This window comes from Vigna radiata, chromosome 7 (assembly GCF_000741045.1).
Source record: "Vigna radiata var. radiata cultivar VC1973A chromosome 7, Vradiata_ver6, whole genome shotgun sequence".
Taxonomy (NCBI): domain Eukaryota; kingdom Viridiplantae; phylum Streptophyta; class Magnoliopsida; order Fabales; family Fabaceae; genus Vigna; species Vigna radiata.
Window position 1 is genome coordinate 44638368 of NC_028357.1, and position 23343 is coordinate 44661710.

Genomic DNA, 23343 nt, shown 5'->3' on the forward strand with positions numbered 1-23343 from the left:
ATAATATTTCAAGGTGCATGGTTTCCACCATGGAACATGATTTTTTTTTCCTGTTTGTTAAGAAAAGATCATTGAAATGAGATCATCGTTGAAAGATAAGTTATAATAAAATACTTTCTAATGCAAATCTACAAATCCAAAATCCATGTCTTGTTTATTTGTTTCCTTAATTACAATTTATCACATCGATTTAAGAGTTCGCTTTTTTTTCTTCTTATTTGACAATAAGTTAACATAAAGAATTATTATGGAATTTTGTCTTTTAATAAATGAATGCTACTCTCGATATGATCAATAGGTGATTTTGACAAAGTCAAAGTTATTCACGGTGATAAATTATTTTAAGAAGATGGTGAAAAGTTTATGAAGATAAGAAGGAAATGATAATCAAATAAGGAAAAGGATCTTTCTTGAAAAAAAAAATACACTGTAAAAATAAAAATAAAAGGAATCATGAAATGATCAAAGGTAATATGGATAACCAAAATGAAAAAGGAAGTGCAATTTGAGATGTGAATGCTAATATAAATTGACAAAATAAAATAGACATATTAAAATCAATTATTAAATCCATTATTAATGAATTAATTTAATGTAAAATGTAGAGATAAAAATAATATTGTAAATATTAGAAATTATATTAGATCGTTTAACCGATCTAATTTATACGTATTAGATTGGATATAAAGGAAATTTATCTAATATGTATATATTAAATCAGTTAAAAAAAACAATGAATCAAATTAGTATTCTTTTTCATCATGTCCAAATTCATAATTTATAATTATAAGAATAGGAAATGGAAGAAATAATACAAGGATTGTAACACAATTTTTTTAGTTGTGAAATTTCATCATTAAATTTTTTTAAATACAATATTAATAGATATTTTTTTAGTGGTGATTGTGGTGGTGATAGTAAGAACACTGATACTTATATGTAAACATGACTACGATAATTAAATCATATATCAACAACAATGTTATTTATCAAAATCTAGTAAGGGTGGCAAAAATTACATTATGAAGTTTGAGACAAATGAAGAGATGGTGAAGAATGTGATAGGTAAAAATAAGAATAAGATTATTTCTTACAATGATGTAAAATGAAGAGGCAAAACTATCATCAAAGAACTACAATAAAAAAAAAATGGGTGAACATAGAGGAACCGTAATGTTAACTAGGAAAATCAATACATTGTTCAAAGCTCAATTGACCATTCAATACAAAGAAAAAAAGAAACGCAACGAAAATATGAACAAGAAATATCGTAGAAAGCACTTGAGCTGTTGTCATATCCATTACATGATGACAATTTATGATAAGGCAGAAGTTTAAATGCAATCATTATTGTATTGTAGTCAAGACGATAAGTCTGATATATTTTTAAGCAAAAAAATTAATGGATAAAATATCGATGAATAACTTTTGAAGAATCATTGTTGTGTATTTATCATTTTATATGAGTGTTATAAAATCATTATTTTTAATTAAGAAACAAAATTAAAAATAGTTTATATTGAATCTATTAAGATACTAATTCAAAATAAAATAATACATGTCAACTAATTATAAAAGAAATAATGTTACCTTACCTATAAATACAAACTCAAAAATTTCAAATATCAACTAGAAGGATTTGAAATATAAATATTTCAATTTTCAATTATTATTTAAAAGTACATAAAGTACATAAAGTATTAAAAATATAAAAATTTCAATTTTCAATCAACTTATTTAACCAAATAGTTTATTGAAATTTTCACTTTAATTTACATTGTGTTTCTTTTAATGAATGTGTTGTGCACCATGTTAGAATAGCGAGGAATGAGTGTGTTTATTTGGGATGACTTAAGGGTATTTAGAAAGATTATTTTGAGTGAAGGGTAGGATGGAGAATCCTTGACAACATAAGGGGATTGCAAAGGAAAATGAGGTCAACAAGAGTGATTTTACACAAAAAGTACTTTTAAACATTGAACATCTAAGAAGATCCAAGAAGGAAGAAAAAAATAATACCAATTATGGATTAACCCAACACAGAGATAATAATAATAATATATATTAATTTTAACCATAAAAGAAAAATAATAATATTACAATTTAATCTATTAATTTTTTTTTATCTTCATAAACTTTAATTTTAAATATCATCACCTTCACATCTAAATCTCTTAAAATAAATAACATAAACTTTATCTTTAAAGTCATTCATTTACTTCTCATCAAATCCATCAATAAAAAGTGAACAAAGCCTAAAAATGAAAAAAAAATAAATAAAATTGATGTACCTAACTATAAAGTCAAATTGTAACAAAATTAATCTAGATCTTTCCTTAAGGTTTATCACTTTATACAAAAGTTTGATTCAATTCAATTATATTTAAATGAGATTAATTACGTTGAACTTATAAAAGGTGTATCTTATTTTATGAAAGATTATTTCGCATAAAAATTTGATACTGCTTGCTTAAGTATATAAATGTTTTTCGAGGTGATGTGACATGTAATTGAGAATAAATTTACAATTACTTGCTGCCGTAGACATATTTGTCTTCTGTAAAGTATATTACAAATAAAAGTTCATTAAATAAAAATGAAATTTTAGAATTTTTGTTGTTTATGATGAATTGTAGTAAAAAAAATATATTTTAAGAGATAATGTTTAATTATTATTATTAACATTTATTTCTAAACTTAAGAAGAAAAAAAAAAAGTCAAGAAAGGCAGACACACTTTATTTTGTCTTGGATACAGGTAAAGAACAATTGGTCGTGTTTTAACAGTGAGTGTGCAAAGAATCCAAAATAGGAGGCTTGTTTTAACTTTAAAGAAGTCATAAAAGCATGAAGCATCGGTTTATGTCATTGATTGCATGCGCTCATCAAAACTCAATTTTCGCCTAACTCATCATTATTGGGATGCAACTGCGGGGAAGACCAGTATTCCATTCGTCACCTCTCATCACATTAACTTCTTCACTTTCCACCTTTCGTTACCAATTTTTCATCTATTAATAACACATAATATTATCATTATTTATTATTTAACTCAAATACCCATCAGGAAAATAGTTGACTCGTTTGTTTTTTTAGTGATGCCAAGCAAAGGAATGAGCTCAACTAGAAAAAAATAGTTATTCAGAAACTATTTTAATTAACGTGCGAATTGAATGGCTGAAAAAGATAATGTTAAGGGACAATAATAATGCGCGAGAGAATGTGTCAACAATGTTTTGTCCTCATTATGCAAATTGGGCACCTTAATTGATTGAGTTTGAACGCAAATTTCATTGGGTGAGAATGGAAAGAAGAATACAAAGGCTTGAGTGGAACAATGAACATTAGCCAGAACTTTTTTTTTTTTTTTTTTTGACTATTTAAACTTTGGCTGTTTTGTCTCTAGCAATAGCATTTATATTAAGTATGATGCCGTAATTATTTTCTCCATTTGAAAAGACTTTAGGTGATTTCATGAGCCTAACACAACACTTTTTTGTGAATCTCTCTTTTCCCTTACACCAAAGCCGTGTTTCTTTTGTTTACCATCATTTTACTTCTTCTCCCTCTCCAGCACATTCAAATTTCAATCTCTTTCTAAATTATTTACCTCAGTATGATTGTGAAAAGGTGTTGTTGCTTCTTAGTTGGTTTCTTCACAAGAGAAAAGTTTCCCCACTACAGCCTTTTCAATTCCATTCCCATCCCCACCAATAATAGAGAAACTATGATGATTCCAAGACGCCCGTTATTTTCATCCCTACACCACCACCCTTTGATTCTATTCCAAGGATCCTTCCTCTATATGCTCACAGAACAAACCTTAAATTACTTTTAAACATAACACAAACTTTAATCATACAATTAGTGAATTAGGTTCGATATTTGTGATGAAAATTAAAGAAGAAAAGCACATTTCCCACAAGTTTAAAAATTTGACATTATGATAGGGTGACAGAGGAAAAGGGTAATTGATGGAATGTAATGAGGCAAAAGGTCCCATAAGACTTTTCAGTATTGCAAGGCAAACCCCACTTTAGCATGCCCTTTTTTTATTATTAAGATATGTAAAAAGTGGATGATAATCATGTCATGAAGGTCAAACTTTAAGCAAACACATAGAGGAGCAAATCACTCACAACTGGGAAGAAATTAGGGCCATCTCCTCTTAAAAGTTTTTTGGTAGCTTCTTGCACTCAAAGCAAGTAGACTTTCCTGCCTCCCCTCAATCTCTTCTTCCACAACTATTCTCCTATCTCTCTCTCTTTTCTTCTTTTTTTTCCCCCTTTTTCAAGTTTAGATTAGAATAAAAGAAAGTGCTCTTGCTTTTTCAAGAGACGAAATCAGTCGGCAGAAGAGCACCAATCAAGCTAAACAAGACCGTTGGTTCCCCCTTTTCGCAGAACAAGAATTGTACCATCATTTCCTTTTAAAAAGGAGCTATACGGTGAAAATAAAGTGTGAACAAGATGTTTTTTTCATACACCCATCTCACTCACCTCTCATAATTACCAAAATTAATTCATCTCCACCATTAAATATTTAATGCTTAATATCATTAATGTAAAACTTTATAGGGTTTTTTTTTTTAAGGAGATCAACCAGATATCATTGACACAAAGCTTTTCATACATACACTTATTTAAATCGATCATTAAGACCAATTATTCCTTGTGAAATACAACATAATAACATAATAAAATAGAAGCTTAATCGTTATATAAAGAGTTGGTTTAATCATTTGTCAAGTCTTTATTTTAGATTAAATATCTTTTTTTTTTCATATTTTAATTGGATTTTTATTTTGTTAAAATTGCAATAATTACACGTTAAATTGAGTCTAACGACTTATAGGTAATTCTTATGTGTCTATTTTATTTTACTTTTTTAAAACAAATTAAAAAGAATGAATTATAAATTAAAAAAAAAAATGTATTAAATATGGTTAGAAACGACTGAAATTGTTACAATTTTTATAAAATAAAGATTCAATTCATATTAGAAAAAAGAAATGGAGAAATTTGACATTTCCACTCAATTTTCGTGAATGATTAAGTCTAAATAATTATATAACCTTGAAATAATTTATAAGTTTTTTTTATTCAAATATATGATTTAGTATCATGCTTTAATTCCTAACAATAAAATAAATAATGTATTAATACGTGCGCTGTACTATTTTACATTATATATTGTTACTAAAGTTATATGAATGATTATTTTCGATGAACAGATAGTGTAATAAAATTACAAGTCTGTTAAACTTTTATATTTGCCTTTGTCGTTTACGTGTAAAACGTCCATGTAGTAAAAATCACTTCATATCGGAGAGAATTCTTGATCATAGTGGAAAATAAATAAAATATTAGGGTCAGTCTGGTTGTAGAAAATTGACATGTACGAGATAACGAGTTTCATCATCATTGTCATTATTGTACGCACAAAGATTTTAAAAAATTGGCTTATAACAGATAAAAAAAATTAATAATAATCTCAATGATTAGATCAACATTAATAATTCAAATTATGTGTTTAATTGCAAACAGCCCGCAATCTTTTCATTTAAGAAAGAGAATAACACAAATTGTTCTTAATCTTTTTATTTAAGCAAAGAAAAACACCATCTAATGAAAAATTTAAAATCAAACTTTAATTATTTAAGATGTGATCAACAAATCACAAAAGTCACGAGCAATTCACATGTGAGATTTGTAACTAAATACAGAGTCCGAATCATCATTACTTTAATCTAGCGTTAATTTAATATTTTCATTTATCATAATAATTAACAGGTCTTAATCTGTGAAATATGTTTCGCGTATGATTGTATATTAAAAATCACCCAGGAAGCGAACATTTTTAATCACAGTCATTATATTAAAATTAATGGTTTATGTTTTGAATTTGACATGGGCATTTTTTTTTTTATGGATGAACTGAACAATAATTATAATTATAGTTATTTAATTTAACCCATTTTATGAGATCAAGATTGAAAATAGAGAACAAATGTAACTCAATTATAATTTCAAATAAATAATGAAATATAATTTTTTTAATAATGGAATTTCCTTCTATTTTAACGTGTATTTTATCTATTTATATTACTCCCTACGTATAATACACGTTTACAAAAGTACATATATAATATAACAGAATATTTGTAACATTAAATTTCAAAAAGCTATATGTAGATGCATACATCTTAAGTTTACAAAAATTTAATACATTTAACTATCTTTATGTATTTTTTTTCTACTTTTTATAATGTTGTATGTTTCCCTACCAAATATGATTACATAAATAAATATAACAAATTACTTTAAGCCACAAATACATGAATAACCAACTATATACCAATAAAAATAGTGTAGTTAGTTGCTCTCTACATCTTTTATAAGATTTGTATTTTAACTAGAGTGATTACTTAACTTTATTTATAAAGAGTTTCGATATAATAATCTCATTTAGTTTTTCAACACCTCGAAATCTTGTATATGTGATTAAATCGTCATTAAACATTGGATATTGTATTTTCTTCATAAACTTTGTAGTTAATACTATAACTCTAAAGTCAAAAATATCATCCTATGTATTTTTAACACATACCCATAAAGCATAAGACACCCACAAGAAATAACATAGGCATAAAGACAACATATTCATATATTACATTATGTCAGAACAATAGTGATGCAACTATTCTTTATTGTCAAAAAAAGATTAAAAAATAATTGATTCTAGAGATATAATTTTTTAATAAAATAAAAAATAAACACCCATAATTTATTCATAAACTTCTTTTATATATTTAAAAAATTATCCCTATAGATTTTTCTGGTCTTAAAATATGCCAAAAATATTGCTGATATTAAAAGGAAAATACAGTAATTCACTTTATGCATCTAATAGTAATCATTAATTATTTTGAGGATTCTTTTCTAACCCTTCACACACGCAGGTTCATGCTTCAACCAAATCATTTATATTGTTCAATCCAACAAGAGACGTATTTTAATATTTTCAAGGGAACATTGTATACAGTAGGAAAAAAAAAACATTTTATATCGAAAATGTGAAGTCGCACATTTTCCGTATTTAATTTATCTATTAAAAAGTAATATCTGTAGGAAATGATATTTTTGAAAAGTTTCGTACAAAAATATTTCTAAAGGCCGAATGAAAATTTATTTGTTTCAAATTAAAATAAAATTTGTGATGAATTATTACTCTCCTTAACTAATTTGATATTAAAATAAAATAAATATTTCAATAATAATATTAATATATTATTTTAATTTCAACAAACAAAATTAAATTGTTTATAGAAATCCTAATTCTTAGGATTCGTATTTTCCAAGGATGAAAAAGAAGTTGCTACCAAACCCTTAACAAGATTAAAGATTTAGCTTCTAGTTAATTTTTTTTAAAACGTAAATATATATTGAGAATGATCAAAATATAAAAAAAAAATTATCATTTACGTCCAGAATTTTCAAAAACAAAATGAATTAAAAAAAAATGAACTCTTTAATTATTAATAAAAACAGACGATTTTGTTTGAAATAAAAAACAAAAGTGAATAGAGTTTTACGCTATTGTTTTTTCTTTTTGATAATATTTGGTGTATATGTTGAGGTAGTTTTAGATAATAAGCAGAGACAGTTTGTTTAAGATATAAAAAATGGTGAAAGAAAATTGAGGCGTCCTGATTAATTGTTTTGATGTATATAAAAGGGTATGTTTTTAGGTTGTAATTGGTGTTTGAGAAGATAAGTTTAGATTGGATGATTTAAGATGAAAAATACTTATAAGGTATTTATGGTTGGAAATCTTACATCGACGTAATATATTAAGTGAGTGTAAATTTTATTTTACAAAATCGATCGATTTTGTGGAATTGAGTGAAGTTTAAATTCACTTTTAACATCTATAAATGGTGTGGGGAATATATATGAATAATTTAACATAATTGCTTCAAATGAGTAATGGACGAAGAGGAAATCATAAAAGGGTAGCTAGGTCCTTATGATGAGAGGAGCACCGCCCCATGTAATGGCTATAAATAATGTGTATATATATACAATTTTTGTATAGTTGGTGACATAAGGGATAAGAAGAAGATGCCAAATTCCCACCTCAAAAAGCTTTAGTTTGAATGAACAAAGCATCTTCTTTACTTAAAACTTTTTGATTACATGGAATCCTTAAAGTGTTACTAACTATAGAAAAACCCACTTAGATGAAGCCAGATGAAAAGTTACTTTCTCTCCACTAACAAATGCTGTTCAGGTTTTGTTCATCTCCGAAAACCATTAATCAATATCTCTCCCACACTTTACACACAAGCTTTTAGCTACCTTTCTACCACAAATTAACAACCTGAAATCGAAAAGATACCATGCTGCTGCCTACGTAATACACTTTAACCACACCACCCCCACCTAATCCTTCTACTAAGATTCTTCTTCTAACCCTTAAAATCAGGGTTTTTTAAATCTGCTTATTAAAGTTGTGACAAATCTTTAAGATACCCATCCCTTCAAGGGACCTACAACAATTCATTCACTCATAATCACCACCCAACTAATCTCATTCATCTAATTTACTCTCCTAATCTTTTTTATTATCTCTGCTTCCATTATATAATAACCAATCATACCAAATGTTTTTCCTAACATTAATTTTCTGTAGTAGATACTAACGAAATTAAAACTCATGTGGTGACCATATAAGGATATAGAACCAATACCCCTTCACTAAATCTATATAGAATATTTTATTCCCTTCACCAATTTCGTCATTGTCTCATTTACTAGCTTTTCAAAATCGTTTACTTATTCCTTCTCTGGAGCTTGACTTAACTTTTTTCTCGGAATAAAAATAACATTTATTTAAAAATAAAAATTACTTTATATTTTTTTTCCTTTGGTTTTAAAATATTATATAAAATAAAGTGGAAAGACAAAATAAAAGAGGAGTAGAAAAATAGAGAGATAATTAACTTTTTTTTACTTAATTTTCGTTGAAATTCTTTCTTTCAAAAAAATTAAAGAGAAGCTTTCACTCTAAATAGTGGTATTTTAGAATTTCTTTTTTTGCCGTGGACTATTGGGGGTGTGAATGTCGGTTGGCCCACTAATTTTGATCCGGATTGGAACAAAGCGATTCACAAAAAACTAATACGATGAAAGGCTGACTTACATAAATTAAAAAATATTTTAAAATGTTGTTTATAACTTTTTAATCCTAAATTCAAACATCTTATCAAAATAAAATAAGGATTTATTCTAAGTATAAGAATTACAAAAGAAAACTTCAAGGCGAAAAATTTACTGTAAGTAAATAAAGAGAAAATACGTGATTAAAAAAATTAAACTGAACCATATAATAAAAATATAAATTTATAAATATTAATATATTATATTAATAAAATAATGAATAAAAATGTTTAATCTCTTCAATAAATAAATAACAAAAGACTAAAAAAATTAATATGAGTTAGTCGGTGTAATGAATTTGAGGGAGAATAATTAGGTAGATTTGAGATAATTTGAAGATAATTTTTTTTGTTATTTATTTGAGTGAATTTGAAGGTAATCGAGAATGGATTTGGAAGTAATTTTTTTTAATCTGTCACATAAATTAAATCCTACACTAATCCTCACAAACTTTATTTTCAAATTCATCCTCATTTAGCTCTAAATTTTCTCAAATAAACAACAACAAAAATTATCTTCAAATTCATTCAATTATTCTCCCTCAAATCCACTCAAGTGAATAAGGCATCAGTCTCATATGATCCACTTCACATCTATAGGATAGTTTGTTTAATCATAAAATAAATATTTTTTTAAAAAAAATCACTTATTTAATAAGTAGATACAATTTACTTATTAAAATAAACTGAAATTTGACTATATTTATTTTAAAAATCATATTAAACAAACATATAAGAAAAACATAAATCGTATTTATTAAAAACATTTTTTTAGAAAATAAACATTAAGAAACCTTCCCTATATTTAATTTGAGCTAATTTTATTTTATTTTGAATGTTAAGAAACTCACAATTATAGATATTCTATATAGTTTTTAATGCCACGAACTTATGGTATGTTTTATTATACTATCTAATAACAGAATTTTAAATTTTTTTCTGTTTTAAATTTATTAAAAATTTTAGGAGGAAAATCAAATTCTTGTCTTAAATATCTCTTTGATTTGAAGGAAAAGAAAAGAACTCTTAGGTGACCAGTTTCTGTGTAATTTTGGAATCTAATATTAAATTATTATACATATAAACTAAAAATATAATGGAAAAAAAATGTGTATAATGAGAATTAGGAGAAAAAAAAGAAATAAAGATTTAAAAAAAAGTTATATTCTTAAAAGAAAATGTTGAAAGCAGATGAAGCATTGAGAAGAAGATAGTTTAAGAAGTGAGTAAAGTTATGGCCATGCGCATCTAGTTCTTTAGACCATGTTTGGATTGGAAGCTAGGCATAGGCATATCATTGTCTTTCTCATTGATTTTTATAGGACCTACACATTCAGAATGCATTCAATATAAATTGAGACGTAAACTACTTTCAACCAAATTCATAATTGCATCAAGCTACGATTACCATCTGCCCTTATCCATCGTTCAATGCATCTATGAATTTAGGTACCATATTTAATACCACCACACCTTCACCCAAAGTAATAAAGGAAAACATATTCTTCTCACAACACAAATTCATTAAATAAAACTATATTTCAAAATTATTTAAATTCATTTTTTTTTACTTTTAATTTATTAAATAATTGTCTTTAAAATTAGCGATCCAGAATATTACTACTTTAAGTTTGGTTTTTAATTATTTCGGTGACTAATTTTTTAAACTCGGATATCATTAATTCAATATCTATAAACAATTTTCCTCGTAAATATCTTCAGTACATCTAATTGATAGATATAACATTTAGAAGTTTCAAGTTTGGTTTAGGCAATTGAAATAAAAGAAAAGAGACGTATGAAATGATGTATAGGATGTTTATTGGAGTTTATAAATGCAACTTAATATTACGATGACTTGATTTTATTCATTTTAATATTTTCAGTGGCAAAATAAGGTAAAATAAGTTATTTTTAGTTTACATCTTTTTCAAATAAAAAAAATTTTAACGTGAGCGAAAACGACAATATATTGTACCTCCAAAAGCAAAGAATTTTAGTTTAGCTATAAGAAAATACACTGTCAAATATTAAAATAGTCTAAGACTCGGTATTTATTTTTAGTATCTTAGTTAAAGAATTAATCTAAAATTATAAGAACTAGGATATATATATATATATATATATATATATATATATATATATATATATATATATATATATATATATATATTGTAATTATCCATACACAAAAGAATTATTATTTGTAGTTTTGTCAACTAGTTAAAGGATCATTGACTAAAATTTTTTTATGGTTTTATTCACTTAATCTGTGATGATTTTATTAAAGATTGTAATTGTGATATTTTTCACTTATATACATATATTTCCTCAATTCATTCATGTTATTCATATGGATACACATAAAATTCACTGATTAAACATATATCATATATAATAAAATTATCAACTTAATTCATTTCTTACATTTCACACGCAATTTTTTTATCAATGATTACATATCATAACATAAATGACTGACAATGTCACATATATTTGACTCTATTTTTAGAAAATATTAAATTTAAAAAGGATTGAGCCAGAAAACTGTGTCTACTCTTGTTGGAGAACTTTCATATATATATATATATAAATAATTACAATATGTCAAGTTGATTTTCAGTCCACTAAATAAGCTAAAATATCATATACATTTATTACATTTAATTATACTAATTAAGAGAATAACCATTGCATATCTTTTCCATTGACAGAAAATTTACACATTTAAATTAAACTTTGCACCTATCATGTTACTTTTACTAAATTATCTCAAACATGGGAATGTATATACTCATGTGAAAGGTTAAATTATTATGACCCACCAAATATAATTCTTTCTCACATTGCATACTAATTCTTAGTAAATTTCCACCTTTGAATATTTTTTTTTCTATAAATCTAATATCATAAGAATCAAGACATTTATTTTAAAATCTCAAATTCAATCTATATCATAAAAATATTCACATAATATTCCCTCATTAGAAATAATTACACTTACAACGTATAACGTTATATATCACAACGTAAACATCATATTATTATTATCTATATAAATTTTCATTCAATTTAAATACTCATAAAGTTTAATTCATCATACTATAATAATATTTAAGTATAATATGTTTATAAAACACAACAATTTATTGAAAAACAAGGCTTTTTACATTTAGAAAAATTTGAGAACATGTCATGCAAAGTCTAGACAATTTTGTTTCGCCAAAACACTAGTTTTGTTGTTCAACTAATTAAACACGTGTTGAAATGCTTGTAATCGTTATTTTCCTTGCTTAGTTATAGTGGACAAAACTTATAAGATCTAAAAACTTATAATGCAATCATTTGTATATGCAATATATTAAGATTATATTATTTATAAGTATATAATTATTTTTATTATATACAAATAAATAGTACAATATATATATATATATATATATATATATATATGATTAGACAGATTAATCTATTAATTAATTAAAAATAATATTATTACTAAGGATAATAATAATAATAGTAACCATGAATACTGTTACTATTATAAAAAATAATAATACTTGAAGTTAGTAATAAAATAATAAAAATAGAATAACATAAATATATCAATAAAATAATAAGAAAGGGAATGGAGAAAAAAAAAGGACAGAGAAAAAAAAAATAAAAGGAAAGAAAAGGAGGAAAAGAAAAAGATAGAAAAAGGAAGAAATAGGAAAAGGCCAAAGAAGAAGGAAGGAGGAAAAGAACACATATTTCTACATCTTTTATGATTTTGAAGTTAAGTGAGTCACACTTTTACCATTATATCTTTTTGTTTTATTTGATTATCTATTTATATTTATATTAAGTGTGTTTATAGTTTTATTTTTATTTATTTGTTTATATTTCTAGTTATGTAATCATCTTACTTATTTTATTATTTTTATCACATATTGGTATTTTTTATTTAATTATATTTACTTTCAGTTACAGAATTATCTTATTTATTTCTTTATTTATCTCTAATTATGCATTGTTTGTATTTATTTAATTATATTTGTTTGATCGTCTTTATTTATTTATATTTACTTTAGTTATGCATTAGTTCTGTTTATTTGATTATATTTATCTTTTTTTTCTATTTTATTATATATATTGTTTAGTTTCAAATGTTTATTTAATTATAATAAGTAGATATAATGATAATAATTATCGTGAAAAGATAGAATTTTTTATAAATAAAAAATTGACTATTGTAGTTAGATGTCACTAGTCTAAAAATGATAATGTGTTTAAATATGCATAAATACTTCTGCAAAATTGTATTTCTATTTTATCAAATTTGAGTATAATATTAAAAATTAGAATATCATATATTTAGAAAAAGACATAACAAAACTCTCCAATTCAAACTAAATTCAATTTTGTCCAAGGAACAAATTGATCGCTTAATGACTATATACGTATAAGTCAATTATTCAAATTTTAATAAATTGTGTCAAATTGGTAAAAAAAAAATGTTTTAGTTCATTTTCATATATAGAGTTTAATAATTTATTCTAAAACAATATTATTTGAAATGAACTCAACTCACTTGAAATATTTTATATCTTATCTATAAAAAATACAACATATTTCATATAACTCAATTCAACTTAGTAAACTGTGATTTAAGACATGCTAGTAATATATGTTTGTAATGCAAGCATTATTTTAGTTTCACTTACAATAGTAAATATCATTCTCATTAGTTTCATTTAATATTATTTGATATTACAACCAATTTAAAGCTTCACATACACATACAAATTCACTATTTTCGTCACTTTCAACAATTACGTATTTTATTCTTATAACTCATTAATATTTGGTAATGTATATTAATAATCAATTATGTTCCAAAACTATAATTGTTATCAAATATTTCTAAAAGGTATCATCATCATATATTATATGTATAAAAACTTCAAATGGTTTGGATGTTTTCGAACAAAATACATTCCTTATTCAAAAATTCAAACTCATTGTGACCAAGTCACATCACATCCTAAATAATCTATCACATTGTGCTAGAAATTACAACTTGTTTCTCTTATATTTTCAACTTTGTTCTCAAGCTTAACCTCTCAGCTTTATTACTCTCATGAAAATATTAAACTTATCCATAAAATACTATTATTCTGTTTAAAAAACACTTTCATTTAGTTTAGAATTATTCTGTTTTACGTCGAAACTTTTGTAGTGGATTCTATCATAAAAACGACGAGCATGAAGTTACAAATTCAAAGAAAATGTATAAAAAGAATGATAATAGTTTTTAAAGAGAGAGTCTTTATAAAATAAAATTGGATTAATTAACTTTTCCATTTACAAATTTAGTATTGTAATAATAAAACAATTAAATTTTTCTATTCGTAACTGCTTTTTAACTCCTTATATAAAATATGAGAGAAATTTAAATATTATTTTTAACAAATATAAAGTTGATTTATTTTACTTAAATCTAAAGATAATGTTAGACAAATAATCAAACCACTTTGAATAATATCTAAAGTTGATTACGACAGAAGACTGGAGCGTGAATCTGCCTTCCTCTATGACATGAACAAAAAATGAAAATTTCAAAACAATTTTTATCTTTAAAGAAAACAAAATAAACGAGATATTTTAACACAATCGATAACAACAGAGTCAATTATTTATACATTTTGACGTTATAAATTAATTATATTTTTAATACACTTGTTATGTCATAAATACTCTATTAATATTTAAATTTTAAACAATTATAAGAATAATTAATTAAAAAGTATACCGAAACAATAAATACAATAAATCTATGATAATGAAACATTTTTCATCAAATTTAAATAATTTTTATTTTCCATTCTCTAATAAAAATAAAAATGACGTGATTTGCAGTAGTTGTAGCAATAAATAGTTTACTATAGATTACAAGAACCTCGTGTGTTTATGATTTTATAGCTAAGTGGTTCAGTTTAACTGCACCAAATGATCGACATGACTTGACTTGAATTTACATTAAATAAAGTATCTAGAGAATTCTATAGGCATTTATTACAGTTCCTACATATAATTCAGTGTTAAATCAAATAAGTTTAATGATATCACACTACAGTATAAACTTAATCTTAAACTATAGTTAGTACTCCCTCATCTCCTCATTTTCATAAAACATTTAAAAAATATAGAGAGAAAGTTGATAAGGAAAAAGTTTTTTTTTTTAGATATTAAAAGTAAAAATTTAAAGAAAAAATATATTTTAGAAAACTATTTTAAAAGTTTAAATTGATTTACTAATTTAACCTTTCTCAAATATTACCTATTATAATAGTCCAGTGTGGAATCTCAAGTATGAAATTCAAATTGAAATGTTGGAGATGGAGGTACTTTAATTTAATCTTTTATCTATGTTTGTCCATAGCAAAGTCTTATGATGTTTATATTTTTATAGAATTACTTTTCTCTGTGTATAATGTGACACCCGGACACTGACGAGGACGGAGAGTGATCACCGGTGCAAGAAGCATGGTGCAGGGGGCACGGACAAGGAGTGGCTCCTGGCAAGCTTCGAGTGGAAGGGGCACATGGACGAATCGAACATACACCAGAATGAGAGGGATCTGGAGATTGTATAGGTATGAGACTATACAGTTGAAAGATAGCTTAAAGGAATTGATTTGACTATTCATATCAACAAATGCATTTGCTTTTCGGTAGCCTAACTCATAAGAACTTCATGGTTAAGCGTGTTTAGCCTAGAGTAATTATGGGATGGGTGATCTTCCGGAAAGTTTTCTCGGAAAGTGTGTGAATGAGGACAAAACACACTAGAAAGCCTCGTGTTGATGTGTGGGGATAGTCAGCAGTTCCTATAAATTGTCGGGGCGTTACATATAAAATATGAGGATATATTCTCCTGTAAGTTTTTGAATGAAAGTGTACCTAATTATGAAAAAGAAATTATTATTTATGATACTTAAATATTTTATATTTATTTGATACTATTTTTATTTTTAATTTAAAAAAAAAAAATTATAAAATTTTATATTTTTTGGACCATTTTATTTTTATATTCTGTGTTAAATGAATGTAAAAGTGTATCATGATATTATTATATACGGAAAAATGAAATTGAAATTGAGATTTAATATTTAGAAAGAGGGAATTGTGATAGGGATTTGGTGGCTGTGGGTTTGTGGTGAGGAAAGATGATATGTTGTGGTTGTGAGATTATTTATGCATATTTATTGTATATGTATGTTGGTGATGTACTGGTGAGATTTTCTTGGTGCTGGAGCTCGTATTTGGAGCTGTCTGGGTGCTGTGTTGATTCAGGGGTTTCATTTATGAAGAAATTGACAAATATTAAGACAATAATATGTTAATATAATTTTTTTTATAATATTCTAACACAGTATATGAATGAGGTCATTTTCATTTTTTTTATTGAATTTAGATTAAATAAGTGAAAAATAATATAAATATTGTTAAAATATCTTTTCACATAAAATATTAATAAATTAATCATTAATATTGTTTTATACGTTTAATTAATCATAATAATAACATTTATATTTATATTTTTATCATATTTATTATTAAAATAAAATGATAATTATTTAATTTTATTTATTAAAATAAATTTTTATTCTTTTATAATGTTTATTTTATGATATACAAATTTTCACAAACTTTTTTTAAATAATTTTTTTTAATCCAAAAAACATCACAGTGTTATCTTCTTCATCTTTATAAATTCATCTACTACTTTTTTTTTTCTCAAACTTTCTCCCTAATCCAACAACATCCTAATTCGATATCTACATTAACGTATGATAAAACAAAACTAATATGGAATTGTTGTCTTCCAACACACATATTTGTTTTGCCATTTCTAATCTGATTACAAATTCATTAATAATAATAATAATAAGAATGTGAATTTACTGTGTTAAATGAAAACCAGATGTTTGTTTGGTGTCAGCAATGTGAAGATGAATGAGTTTAAAACTAGAAAAAGTACAATACTAGCAGCTGACATTCTTTGGTAGCTTCTTTGAAATTTCCTGATAATCATTATCTTTGTCCTATTCCCATACCCTCACCCCCACACAATTCCCTCTTTTTCTTTCTCAAACATCATCATCTCACCTTCTTTGCATGCCCTAATGGGAATTCAGCACCCAAAATTAAAATTTCAAACCAAACTTTCATAAATAAACTACATTTACAATTTCCTTCCTATAGCTAAAATTAATTTTTAACTCCGTCCTTCTACCCACCTTCCAAAATTAAATGGCTTAACTTTCTTCAAATTAATGACTTTTGTATGCAGGAAAAAGCATATTTCTTTACAGTACCAAACATATAAACTGTGATAAAAATCCACCATTGACATCATCATTACAAAAGGAACAGATTTTTTGTCATGTGCAGACTATCTTTTCTTCTTCTTAAGAATCATTTAGTCAACCCTAAATGTAACTTTCAAAATTGAGAAGGCTGGTTTTCTCATTAATCATTAGAAGTTTCTGGATTGCTCAATGCGTGTGTGTTATGGAATTTCGACATCAAACTTAAAAAAGTGGGGTAGAAATTAGTTATGTGATAGTTTTCAGTTGATTTAAAGGGTAGATAGTTATTGGTTAGATGATTTAAAAGTGTGTATATATATATATATATATATTTAAGGAGGGTATAGTGAAATAAAGAAGATAAAAAAAGGTGAGTGAGAGAGAGTTTGAGGTGAGAAAGTAGTGAAATGAGTGTAGGTTGGTGGTGGAAGGGAAAGAGTAAAAAAGAGAGACACATGTATATAACAGTTAGTACATTTGAAAGTCTTTTTGTTTCCAAAACTATCGTAAGTGGTAGGATAGGTTAGGCTGATGCATTTATGCTACGACATAACTGCTGCTACCATGTCCTTGACTTTTCCTTCTCCGTTAATATCAATCAATGAATAAAAATAAAAAGAATAAATAAACATTTTTTTCTATTTTCGTGGTTCACCCTTTTCTTACATTCTTTTTCATTCCCACGTTAAATAAACGACCAACAACAGTGGAGTCAAAGCCCACTAATCAAGGAGAGTGAGGTAGACAAGTACGTGGCAGTTAATGCAAAAACGTGAACTGGGTTGGTGACAATGTGAAAAGAAGCCCCTCAAAAATACCACCGACACCTTCTCACGCCTCTCCTTTTTTCTTTTATATACAAATTAACATTTTTAATTCTTTTCTTTCTTCCACATTATCATTCTTAGTTTCCATACAAATTCATTTCTTCAGTTAATTTTAGGTTAAGAAAGGCAATTCTTTTATTGTGAGATATCCCTCTTTCTGTTGTCTCAGTTTGGTCCCACAACTTTAGTTCCCTTACGCTTCTTTCTCCAATTAAATTATTTCTTACGTCCTTTTCCCTTGGGGCATTCAACCACAAACTTCTGATATTTTTCTTTTTCTTGTCTTTATTCCTCCTCCTATAATTTCTCAATGGATTAGGCCCATCATCTCAATGAATCATAACCAGGCCTCTTTACCTTTCTTTCTTCCTTCTTTCATCTTAGATTACTCAATTTATAGGCCTAGAGCCATTTTCTTGTTTTTTCTTTAAATAACTTCTTTAAATTGGTTCATTCGCTTCATCAAATTTCTTCTCCCAACCCATAAAAACCTTCCGGAAAATGCTTTCCGTACAAGGAGGGAATGTTTAACTTCCAGAAATAATGGGGTGCAGGAAGTAATTTCCTATTCATTTTATTGGCTAGGCCCAATGTGTTGTTTATAGCGACTTCCTTTTTCTGTATTGCTGGACTTTTAAAAAAAATCATCAACCTTTATTAGGTTTAGGCCCGTGAACAGAGTTGATAAGTTCATTCCTGATGAAGACACAACGGTTTTACGGGCAGAAGCAAAGTAAAATTATTTAGAACGAAACTTCCATACAGCACTATAGGAATTGATTCTATTGCTTTGTTCCAATCATATTTAAAAGTTTAACATGATAATATCAATATTACACTTTTTTTTTTTTTTACTTTTTCTTATTTTCTCACTCTACAATAAATAGTATAATAATAATAATAAAGTAAAAATCAAATTACAGGTACAACTCTTACTAATTATTACTTTATTTTTTCTGATAAAAAAATTAATTGATTATATTTTTTTAGATACACCGTTAGATGAATTTTTTTTTTAAAATAAAATATATTTACAAAATTTGATATGTTTTATATATCAAAATCAACACAATATATACCTTTAAACATATATAAAAGTATGAATAGGTATAATGTCTAATAAAAGTTACAATAAAAAAAAAAATTCTATTAGTACTTAAACACTGAAAAATATTCTTTCCTAAGAAAAAAGAATTTGACATACAAATTTTTTAATTTATTTGATACTACTTTTCATTACTTTTTACTCTTTCTTTTCTTTTGAAAAAAATAAAAGCTCACTTTTTTACTATTATTTTACGTGTGTCAAATTCTATAATGAGTAAAAGAGAAAGTAGTCAAATGGTAAAATATCAAAGACAACAAAGTTATACGACACAGAGAGATTAACTTACAAAGTACACAGATTAGAAGTTGTGAAAAAAAAGGTTTTCTTATAGATTAGTTGAGAACATTGGATGAATTGATTGTGTTATTTATTTGTATCTGGTAATAGAAAAAAGCCATATATGTTGCAGACATGAAGAACTGTGTTTCTCTGCTTGCCTACAAAGAACAAGCTGGCTCGCATCACCTTAGGCTGACAACAACGTGCTGTAGAGAATACAATTAAAGAAAGAAGGTTATTAATATGAATAGAAAAAATTGACACTTGCTACACAAATTTTAAGCTGTACCTTTATTTGTGTCCTATTAAATGTGTAGGTGATATGTAGTCGTCCATCACTAGCTTGGATAACAGCAGGATATGAGAATTCCATTCCTAAGGTATCCTCCAGTGTAAGTGCCTCATGCCAGGATTCACCATCATCCTCAGAGAGCCCAAGTTTAAGCACACCCCTTGAAATTGTGTTATAAGCAAGCAACATTCTGCCATCACTCAGCTTAACCCCATCAATACCTAAGGCAACAAAATAAGTTTCTCTTTAATGAGCCACTGATGCATGCATGAGGATGTAAAATGGACGTGTTCCACAGAAGGAAAACAATTCAACAATTTCACAAGTATTTCAAGATCAACTTTTTTCTTGTTGTCCACCTAAATATTTTAGAAAATTAACCTGAGTTTGGGTTGGGGAGTTGTGTAGGCTTTGCATGGTCCCAAGTTTTGCCACCATCAAAGGATTCTGATATATAAACTCTACCAAGGCCAGTAAAGGATCTGAGCAAAACACGCAGTGTCCCCTTTTCAGTCAGGTATGGTACTGGCTGAATCACACCAAGAGGTGTGTTTTCAATGAAAATTGGGCCATACTTTCTCCATGTCCTGCCAAAATCTGTTGTAACCTGATACCATTCCACAAGCTATAGAAGTTAACCAGTTAATCAAGATCAACTGCTATTACATGACCAAGATCAGTTAGTTCTATTCTATTAGACACCTCTGCCCATGCTCCCCATGAGTTCCAGCTTTCAACAGAAGATCCACAGAGTAAGTCACCATTTTCTAGCAAGAGGGGCTGAAAAACAGTTACTGAATTCAGTACAAGAAACATAAATTTGTCCTGACTGAGTTATACACCCCAAGGCCAAAGGTACAGACAAAATGTTACTTAGTAAGTTAGTAGTTTTAGTTTCACCTTATTCTTGATAGGTCCTAATATACCAGGAGGAAGTTGTTCTCTTTCTGTCCAGGTAATTCCTTTGTCATTTGAGCGTTTCATGAATCCACTCCACCTGAAATTAGACAATCAGATTCTTCTCATTTGTTCGAAATTTTAACTAGGGCCTCGTACATTTGAGTACGATGACTACCAAGGTAATCAAGGTAAAACGTTTGATTCAGTAAAGAAGGCAAAAACATGTTAAGAAGAATATTGAATTTATATTCCATCTTTAAAACAATTATTTGCTATAAAACTTCACTTTCATATAGAGAGGTTTCCAGATTTTCTGTTCCTCAATTACAAAAATAAGCATTTCCTGAAAGAAACTGTGCTGGTGTGTATTACTGAAAATATTAACACCTATTTAAAATTACCTATATTTTACTAGAGAGTGATACTGAGTACCAATCAATGGAGTGTCACACATTCATATTTGGGAATGTAGACTTTTCATAATGCATGGTGATACCACTTCACAGATTCTTAACCATAAAAATATACAAAAAGCACCCATGAAAACAAAAGGAATCAAGTTGACGTTGTGTGGAATCCCAGCCAATGTATAATCCTACTTTATGTAGGACGTTGCAGAATAAAGAAATAGGTAGGAAATATTCTTATACTTGCAATTTTGTATACAATAAAGGATGCACTTCCCTCTTTACAAAGGGAGAGAATTTTACCAAAATTGGAGATCATATCTCAATTGTGCAGGACATGGGTGCAAAAGGAAGGGAATTTTGAAAAAAAAAAAAAAAGACAAAAAGAATAGCATCATTCACATGTTGAATTTGCCAGTAGTCTATTTAGGAATAAGTTTGGTGGTGTATAAAGTAATTATTCCCTCTAGTTTTGTTTTCTACAGAAAATGTGGAGATGCTGTGCTAGTTGTTTTACTCCTTCCAATTGTCATAAAATCACTAAAAATTAAGCTTAAATTGTTCCTAGTTTCTTCAATCAAAGGAATCTTATCTTACTATCAAATAGAGAATAGCTGCAAGCAAAACAGATATCCACTCTCACACACAAGAAGGTTGTAAGGTTTGAAGTTTTACTTTTGAACATCTAGGCCTATTCTGTAGAACAGCACTAACTCATTTGACGGAAGTTTGAACAGTACAGGGTTCCACATAGGAACATTTGGTTCTTCATCAGCAATTATGGGTGATTTCCATCTGCCATTCTACCAACCGAATTTGCATTCACAAACCAAAACGAGCTGTCAAAACTTTAGAGCCAAGTAACATCCCCTGCCACCAATTTTACAATGATAGGAATAGGAAACAGTTTATACAAGAATGATTACTAATTTGAAATCATATTTTCAGTATTCACATGTCGGCCACTTTAGAAATTCATGTACTTCCAAAGCTACATTTTTATGCATTCTGTAAATAGAAAATCTTCAAAATAAATTATTAATTTCAGTTCCACAGGAAGAAGTATTTCCGTTGATGACAACCAAGTGGAACCTCCAACTTCTGGTATGACACTAAATTTTCACAGCAAGAGCAATCCATCAGCAACTATAAACCAGAAAAATCTGGAAGAAGACGAGTTAATTAACGTATCTACCTTATAGGTCTGCAGCCATATTTTTACATCTGGTGCCCCCTCAGAAGAGCCCCCGAAATATGCAACCAGAAAATGGCCCTTCTCAACCTGTAAAAGTCAAAATACATATAATCTGTTATGTTAATCGATACAATGTTTAATTAAAACAAGGAAAAGAACAAAAACTATTTTGTAATTTACCACCTCAACAATGGTAGAAGCATGACAACTGATGAAAGGAGTTGATCTTTCAGGAAAAAGGAACTCCTCCACAACTGGCCCTTTTACGTAGCCACTGGTTTTATTTCCTAAGCCTTCGGCACCTGAATTTGTAGAGTTTTCCCTGCATAAGTTTGCAACGTTTTATTATTGAAGAACTCCCAGTGAGACTTAATCTTTTCAGTCGAGTTTCAGTTTTGAGCAGGCACCAAAAATTAATAGTATCAAGTAGATATAAGAAAAAAGCACCAACATAAAAAATAATCATGTACTTGAACCAGAGAAGATATAGAACTCCAAATAATAAATGTATGAAATTAACAAAATCAAATAATGGTTTTTCAGCTGAATGAAAGAGTGAAAGAGTTAAGGTGTTTGCATACCCAGAAAAGGAGTAAGCTCTATTAACCTTACTTACGAAGGCCAAATATACAAAGGTAAGAAACAAGGACATGGTTCCACTTCCACTCTTCCTCTTACAGACACCTTCAAGGAAAACTCTGTGGAACGTGAGACAGAAATTACACACTGTAAAACTATATTCATCGCACACATCACTTT

At 27.1% G+C, this 23343-nt stretch overlaps 1 protein-coding gene across 1 annotated transcript; it reads right to left on the minus strand.

Moving 5' to 3' along the window:
- Nucleotides 1-19781: 19781 nt before the first annotated feature.
- LOC106767434 lies at nucleotides 19782-23343 on the minus strand. The gene is made up of 9 exons (XM_014652328.2): nucleotides 23166-23343; nucleotides 22768-22906; nucleotides 22585-22671; nucleotides 22065-22192; nucleotides 20983-21079; nucleotides 20785-20862; nucleotides 20464-20689; nucleotides 20080-20303; nucleotides 19782-19996 (listed from the first exon to the last, which is right to left on the minus strand). Exons 1-9 carry the CDS (start codon nucleotides 23234-23236, stop codon nucleotides 19973-19975), a joined length of 1074 nt encoding a protein of 357 aa, XP_014507814.1. The 5' UTR covers nucleotides 23237-23343; the 3' UTR covers nucleotides 19782-19972.

Excerpts from the sequence above, each read along its gene's own strand:
- LOC106767434 (XM_014652328.2), bottom strand. The coding sequence starts at position 23,236 with ATGTCCTTGTTTCTTACCTTTGTATATTTGGCCTTCGTAAGTAAGGTT. Across the intron at positions 22,907-23,165 it reads AGAGCTTACTCCTTTTCTGG|GGAAAACTCTACAAATTCAG; the intron begins GTATGCAAACAC and ends AAACTTATGCAG. Across the intron at positions 20,863-20,982 it reads TAGGACCTATCAAGAATAAG|CCCCTCTTGCTAGAAAATGG; the intron begins GTGAAACTAAAA and ends ACTGTTTTTCAG.